The sequence below is a fragment of the Meleagris gallopavo genome, chromosome 2 (genome assembly GCF_905368555.1).
Source record: "Meleagris gallopavo chromosome 2, MGAL_WU_HG_1.1, whole genome shotgun sequence".
Classification (NCBI taxonomy): domain Eukaryota; kingdom Metazoa; phylum Chordata; class Aves; order Galliformes; family Phasianidae; genus Meleagris; species Meleagris gallopavo.
The window spans coordinates 108,074,396-108,082,159 of NC_139405.1; the positions used below are offsets into that span (position 1 = coordinate 108,074,396).

General features: G+C 44.6%; 1 protein-coding gene across 1 annotated transcript in view; it reads left to right on the forward strand.

Annotated features, from left to right (window-relative positions):
* Positions 1–1,186, forward strand: part of CDC5L (cell division cycle 5 like) — a 32,473-nt gene extending 31,287 nt beyond the window's left edge. The window contains exon 16 of the mRNA XM_085218367.1: positions 707–1,186. Within this exon, the coding sequence (XP_085074493.1) occupies positions 707–811 (105 nt within the window). The 3' untranslated portion in view covers positions 812–1,186. The remainder of the gene's footprint in view (positions 1–706) is intronic.
* The last annotated feature ends 6,578 nt before the right edge of the window (positions 1,187–7,764 follow it).

The window sequence follows — 7,764 nt, forward strand, 5'->3', positions numbered from 1 at the left end:
CTGTGTTGTTGTCGGATTTGCAGATAAATGGACTTCTATAAACTGATATCATAACATCATTTTGGAACTGAATTTTAACATGGCCACAGTTTCAGAAGCTAAGTAGCTGTAGTGCCGTTTCAGTTTTGAGCTGTCCTCGGTGTTCAGGCTCTATGCCTTGAGTCCTGTTGCTGGCTCTCTGTCATTTGTGATCTTGACCATTGCCCCTGTGTAATACCAGCCTGCCTTGCTGGTTCTAATAATCAGTATGACTTTGAGGAGGAAAGAGGAGCTTCAAAGAGAAATACAAGAGTGAAAGGATATAAAATGAGCTAGTAGCTGGCAGTTTCAGAACCAGCAGTAGCTCTCATTCACCCACTGCAGCATTAGCAGAACAGGGTATGTGGAAGGCATTACTGCAGGAAGGTACTGCAGGCAGTACTGAAGAAGGTTGGCTAAAAAGGTTTCTGAAAAACTCATGGAAGAGGAGAATAGTAGATAACTGTTTTTTACAGGGAAGTTCCTAATGTGAAACCTCCCTTTTTGAAGCATTTCATATCAGATGCTGTCAAAAACAGGATGCTGAAATAAGATGACCAGAATGTTAAGTGCTGTAGTTTTTAAAGTAATTTTGTATTCTTGTATCTCAGCTTCCTCAGAAGGAACTGAAATCTAACCTTTGCTAAAGATCTGCAGACATGTGACTGATTGATTGTTTTCCTTTCAGTGTCTGAAGGAAGATGTGCAGCGACAGCAGGAGAGAGAAAAGGAGCTCCAGCAGAGATTTGCTGATTTCATGTTGGATAAAGAGACTTTTCAGTCAAAGTATTAAAGCACAAAATTCCTTTCATCACTGATGTAATGTTTTTCAAGTATGCAGATACTTCTCCAGCAGCTTTTGCCATCAGTTGCAGAAAGCAAGCATAGTCTGCTGTTTGTATCTCATCCACTTTTTTTCCATTACTGGACTATTTCTGATGCTGTAGGTATGAATGGCTTTGTCAAGGATTTAAAAAAAAAAAAAAAAAAAAAAAAAAGAAGATTGAAATCTCCAACACTTCATTAAAAGAAGAACATCATGATTTTAGCCATGTCTTCATTTACTAGGATCATCACATTATTCCTGGTGTTTTATCAGTCTTAAGATCTGTAAGGTAGATGCCTGCAGAGTAATGTCTTTTGAATAAACCTGGAATGTCAAAAATAATTATGTTTGTCTTTTGACTAAAACAAAATCCACCCCAACCCAGATCTCTGTCACGATACAGATTAAATTATCATTAATTATCATTCTTCCCCACTTTTTTCGTTCCCCTCAAAAAAAACTGTCTTATAACAGGTAGGACTCATGCAAGGTTATTCTGGTCTATATAAAACAGTGTTTTCGGGGTGGTAAGGTTCTGGCACTGCTGCCCAGAGCTATGGTGCCCCATCCCTGGAAGTGCCCAGGGCCATGAATGGGCCTTGGGCAGCCTGAGCTGGGGGTTTGGAGCTTGATAATCTTTAAGGTCCCTTCCAGCCTAAGCCATTCTGTGATTCTCTCCTGCATATAGCTAAACATTCCCCTTTATGTTAGAATGTTAGAACATTCAGTGCTCGTGATGCGAGTCAGTTTAACTTCATCCTGTTGCTTGTCTCTCTGATCACCATCAGTTATTTATTCTGTCCAGCTTTTAGAACTGGCCTTTGTTTCAAGCCACGATCAGCCTTCATCTTCAAGCAACCCTTAGGCACGTTGTGTGAGTTAACGTGAGCTGGTGAAAGGTACAGTGGTGAGAACTTGAGCAGCTCTGGTGACTAAATGCATGGGTGTGTTCATACTGTGCCATAGCTCACCTTCAGCCTTGCACATCATCATGCAGGGCTTTATGGAGCTACGTGCTGAGCCCACAGTTCTTCTGAGATCCATGGTGGTACTTGGTGTTCCTTCTGGAGAGGGGGTGAGTTGGTGTGCTGTGTTGCCCAGAGCAGCCCTGGCTTGGGTTGGAGTAACCCAATGGATTCCTGACCACATCTCAGAACAGGGTTTCATTTTCTTACTGCTTTTTCTTCTGAATAGTAAGGATGGGATTGTTGAAAAGAGTGAATGCATCTTTCTATTTGTGGCGACAGTCTTTCCAAATCCAGAATTTTTCCAAGTACTGCTTAGTGAGAACATGCCTTAAGTTAGATCTATGAAGTTAGATGTCAGTATTTAAATAATTTTATCAGCTATTCTCAATGCTTTTAATGTTAGCATTTGCCAGTCATCTTATGAGAGGATTACTTTCATGTTCTGGTTGTTCCGTTTTTTTTGTTTGTTTGTTTTTTGGAGGTGTTCACCACCTCTTCAGTGATTGATCTTCCATTCAGCTCTTACAGGTTGGGTGTTTGGAGCAATTGTTGGTGGAAATGCATGGAGGAAAAAAAGGTAAAACTGTATATTAACAGCACTGAATTCAGCAGTTAAATATCAAGCTGCACATATCAGCAGGATTGGGGATGTGTAGCTGCTTAAATGCTCTCCAGAGCAATCAGCCAGCAGTCAGGAAGGTTTGAGAGGCAACCTGTCAGATCTCTGTTGGTCACCGATGGGCGCAGGTGATGGAGGCAGCCTTGCTCACCTGGACATGGGTCTGAAATATTAATGCAATTATAGACTGCATATGTGTTAAATATGTAGCTAACCCAGACAACATCTGGAAAAAGGTATTAAACATCAATCTTTTAGCATATGGGATAGCTTGTATGGGTTATACCCAAAAGGAAAAATGCATATCATGACAGATCTCGTGGTTGTGTGGTAGCTAGAAGTATTAAGAGAAAACCCTTGTAGGTTTACCAATACCACAGCTACAATTATTTCTTTCTTTTTAAGGCTGCAACAGAGCCTCTGATGTTTTTTAATATTTTTGACAGCTTCAGAACTAGGGAGGTATTTTGGTATTCTGCCTTAGCAGATAGTTCTTAACGGTAAATTGAGAAGGGTGGGGTGCGGAGGTGATTTCAAGCTGAAGTGTGACTATGGCACTACATCTGCCTGTTTTTCCAGAAGTATTCCAATGCTATGGGAAGATAATGCAGGCAGATGCTTGGGATGATGTCTGAGGCAGTTAGGCCTGAGTGCCTGGCACTGCTTTGCTGCCGTTGCTGAGCTCTGCTGAAAGAAGTGCCAGAATTCACATGGGATGTTTTGTGCATGTGCACGTTGGATCCATAGAGGTGTGCAAGCAGGAGCAGGAGACATCTGAGGTCAAGGATTGCTGGTGTGACAGCTGAAATTGGAACACTTAGGAGATTTTGTTCTACCAAAGCTGGGTGCTGGCAGGCACTGATGGTCCCAACAGCAGGCAATCATAGAATCACCAAGGTTGTAAAAGACCTCGAGGTAATCCAGTCCAGCCATCCTCTTACCACCAATATTTCCCCACAAAACCGTGTCCCTCAGTACAGCATGTAAATGTTCCTTGAACATCTCCAGGGACAATGACTTCACCACTCCCTGGGCAGTCCATTCCAGCAACTGACCTCTCTTTCAGAAAAGAAATTACTCCTAAAATCCAAGCTCTCTTGGCACAACTGCAGGCCATTCCCTCTTGCCCTATCACTAGTAATGTGGGTGAAGAGGCCAACCCCCACCTCACCACCACCTCCTTTTGGGGAGTTGTGGAGAACAATAAGGTCTTGGGCTTAGGCCCATTTTCTATCCCAAAGTATTCCTCTATTGCACACAGGTGTTTGATGGACAGAAGAGTAACCAACGCACCTCAAAAACAAGCTTTGATTTGAAGCTTTGGAAGCTAGCTAGAACAATAGCAAACATAACCAGGAACAGCACAAACCAGTTACTGCTCTACTGCAGCGAACCTGACGGAGTGGTGGTTGTATGTCTAATTTTGAGAATTATTCCATGTTCTCCCTGTGAAATCCTTCCGTGTCCATTCGGCATGCTGAGATATATCTGCAAGTCTGTAAGGAATTTCAGCCAATGATTTCCTTCCCTTCCTGGAACAGGACCTGGCGTTTATATGTTGGATCAGTCCTGCAGCTGGAGCTCTTCTGAAGTTGGTGGGGTTGATAAGACTGTGATGGGCTTCCAATGAAATCGGACTCCGGTACCTGGGGAAGATAATAGGACAGCATAAATTAGCATGCCTGATAACAACCAAAGATGTGCTGGGAGAAAGGGGGAGGCTTCTAACATGCAGGAGGTTCTCTGTGAGAAATCCCACAGAGCTGGAGCCAGCTCCCAAAACGTGGCCAACATCCAATGAACCGAGCACCGCATCAACCTTGTAATGAATCACTGCAGCCGGTAATGGTCGGATGCATTAATTCCCCACTTACATGGAGCAGAGGGTTTGTGTGCCACCAAACAGCATCTTCTCTTCGCCTGTTGCTGCTTCTGCTTTTGTGCCCTCGTTTGCAAGTATTGGAGCAGCCCTTAAACTGTATTGCTCCAAGTTGGATGTCCGATCTGTTGTAGAGCCAGAAGCTGGGCTAGCTTTTGAGGTTGAAAGTGCGAACAGCTGTGAAAATGGGGCAGAATTGCCTCTTCCAGAGGCTGTGCCGCTCGGTTGTGTGGCTAAAGAGACTGAAGTGGGGTCTGCAGTGCCCCGAGACCAGAAGCTGATACAAGGCACTTAGCCACAATTAGGCACTTCTAGCACATGAATGTATCTGAGCCTCTGATGGTAAATACTGGAGACGGGGTGCTTTTTGCAAACATGGCCTGAACACAGATTTCTAAAGAGAAGGTGTCAAAACCCATGATGGATCTTTTTGCTTTGGCTGCAAACTAGCTAGTGGTGCCTTCAAGCCGTGTGTGAACTTTGGCTTGCCTTTGGTGTCCCAGGACAGCGATACTGCTGGGGAACATGACATTACTGTGGTCTGGACTTCATCTGCCTCGCATCCATCTCAGGAATCCGACGTACAGTTGTCTTCCACAGTGCGGATTCAAAGCAACACCTGTCTCCCAAGCAGGTTTTAAAAGCAAAGTATTAAATAGCATTTCCCCCACTCTCTTAGTTCAGCGAAATGCACTTTGAAAAATCGCCAGATACTCATCTGAAAGCAAAGTGTCCCGATAACTGGTTCCAGACTTGTGTTTGCTGCCTTTCTGGGGCTGCAGCTTGTCTTTTTGCTTACCAACAACGGAAGACGTGGTTCTGCTTGTCTGGAAGTCTTGTGCTCCCATTGACTCCCATGGGAGCAAGAGCAGCCCCTGACTCAGGAAAAGACATAAAGCATGTGCTTAAAGTGGATGTAAGCCAACCCATCGCTGTAGCTCCCCTGAAGTGCATACAATTGTCTGATCACGTTAAAAATTGTATCTGGTCTCAATGTGGCCCATGTTGAATAAGGCACTTCATGACTTTGAAGCAATGGAGAGTAGCAGGGAGTAAAAAGAGGGGCCTCAGTGTTGAAGCACTGAATCATAGAATCACCAAAGTTGGAAAAGACCTTCAAGATCATCCAGTCCAAACGTCCACATACCACCAATATTTCCCCACTAAACCATGTCTCTCAGTACCACATTACATGGTTCTGGAACACCTCTAGGGATAGTGCCCCACCTAAAGTCAACCTGAATCTCCTCTGGCCCTCTGCTCTCGATTATTCCCCAGGTGATAGGGAATGGGGTATGTGTTTTCTTGGTCTTCTCTGCAATTTATTATGAGATGCCTTAGTTTCAAGGTTAGAAAAATCTCCCAGATCAAACATTTTTTGCATATTGGATTAGACAGGTCTGCCTCATCGGGTCACTTTCAGGTTTCCATGTTACAACGGTGGTCCCGATGCGTTTGGCCTCCTCAAAGGAGATGGAAGTACTTCTTTTAAGATCACTGATGTACACTGACAGCATTTATGAATTGTGACGTGAGGAGACACAGACTGTTTTCTTATTTGTGCAGCTTGTACATCAGATCCCTTGCCAAATACGCGCTGCAGGTCAATGCCTGAGCATCAAACCAGAGAGCACAGCGCACTCCTCTCTTCTTCCTCTCCTATTTCTCTCCTTCCCTTCCATCCTCCTCAAAAGAAACACAGGGTCCATTTTGTGTAATTACCATTCCAGCAGCATTTTAAGGCACGTTGTGCACTTCAGGTGAGATCTTGACCCTGTGAGGTCAAGGGAAGATTTGGCTTCAGTGATGCTGAGATTTCCTCCGCTCTCCTCCCATCTGCACTGGATAAGCCTTTCTGTCGGGAGAAGAAAAAGATCCTCTTCTGACAAATAGTCACAGAGGCAGAGTGAAGCTGAACCATCCAGCTAGGCTTACATCTCTACTCCACAGCCAACAAAAGCTTTTCCAGGGCTAATTCTGACTGAAGGGACTGAATCCACCGGCTGAACCTCAGACAGAAAGGCACCGCGCAGTCATTCAGCTTATGGGTTTTTTTTTAACTAATTGTTGCACTGATCTTGATCATCTCTAGCCCTCGTGTAAAGCACTGATTTCAAAGCTGTCTCTCTCTTATCTATTCGTGTTCATGAATTATCTTAGGGCTTGGGCGGGACCAGCACTGTAGCTGGATCTTAAAGCACAAGTTGACTGACTGCGTTAATTGATCTGCACAGCAGACCATGAGGTGGCTATAAATAGAAGAAAAATTGTTCCTTAGATTATTCCCTCCTCTTTCTGTTCTTAATTCAAACTCAGCCAAATCAATCTTTAGTGCAGAATGGATTTGCTTCTCCTTGGCCTGATCTTCTTCCAAAGATTTTCAAGGCTTCGGGGGCAGGTAGGCTCTTTCATTGGACTGTATACGTGGAAAGCACAGATATTTATGAAGCTATGAACTCTGAAATTGGAACCCCACCTCCCTTTTCCAGCTGTTTCATTCAAAGATACCCTCCCTCCAAGCCATGCTTCTTTCATGTCCTTAGCTCATCCTGGCTACAACTCAAAGATTTCAGTCTGTCTTTCTATGAAAAACAGCAATGCTACGGAAGTCCAAGCAAAAAGCATCTTTCAATCTACCAGCAGGGCAGGGTTGGATTTTTCCAAAGGAGCTCCCTCCCTTGGATGCAAAGAAAGAGGCCATGCCCTGTGGAAGTCACCAAGCATAAGAACAAATGTGGTCGTGGCCATTTATACTGAGCTCGACTCCAGACAGATGCCTGGGTTATACTATGCCTGGGGATCCTTGGGACACGGTGGCTTGTGCCAGTCGTGGTGGTGGGGAAGTAAGCCTCCAGTTCTGGGTGTGTCTGTGGTACAGAAATTAGGGGTCTTTGGGCAACCTCATCTGATGGGTGGCAAGGGGTGGAACTAGGTTGTCAAGGTCCCTTCTAACCCAAGTCATTCTATGATCCTCTGATTTTGTGATTCTATGGTTCTACGATTCTATGACTGCAAAGAGCTTTTGGGACCCAAGTAATTGAATTCATAGAGTCATTTGAGTTGGAAGAGGCCCTTGAAGGTTATCTAGTCCAACTCCCTGCAAAGCACAGAGACAACCACAGCTCCATCAAGTGCTCAGAGCCCCATCCCCTGGCCTTGGATGTGTCTGCAGAGATGGGGCACAACTGCCACTCTGAGCAATGTCTGCAAGTCCCATTTGTGAGCACTGAGGTATTCCTGTTGTATCCACCAACTGTACTGAGATGCTTCTATTTCCCTTAGGAACACCAGTCCAGCACCACTGTCCCGCTGGCATCTAGGAGCAGCGGGCACCCCAGTCCCTGCTGAGAACTGCTTTTGACACAAAAGTAAATTTGCTTTAGGAATCTGGGTTCGCAGGATTTTAACCTTTCAGAGAGAAACGTTTGATCTGCTGTTGCCAAAATATCTACAG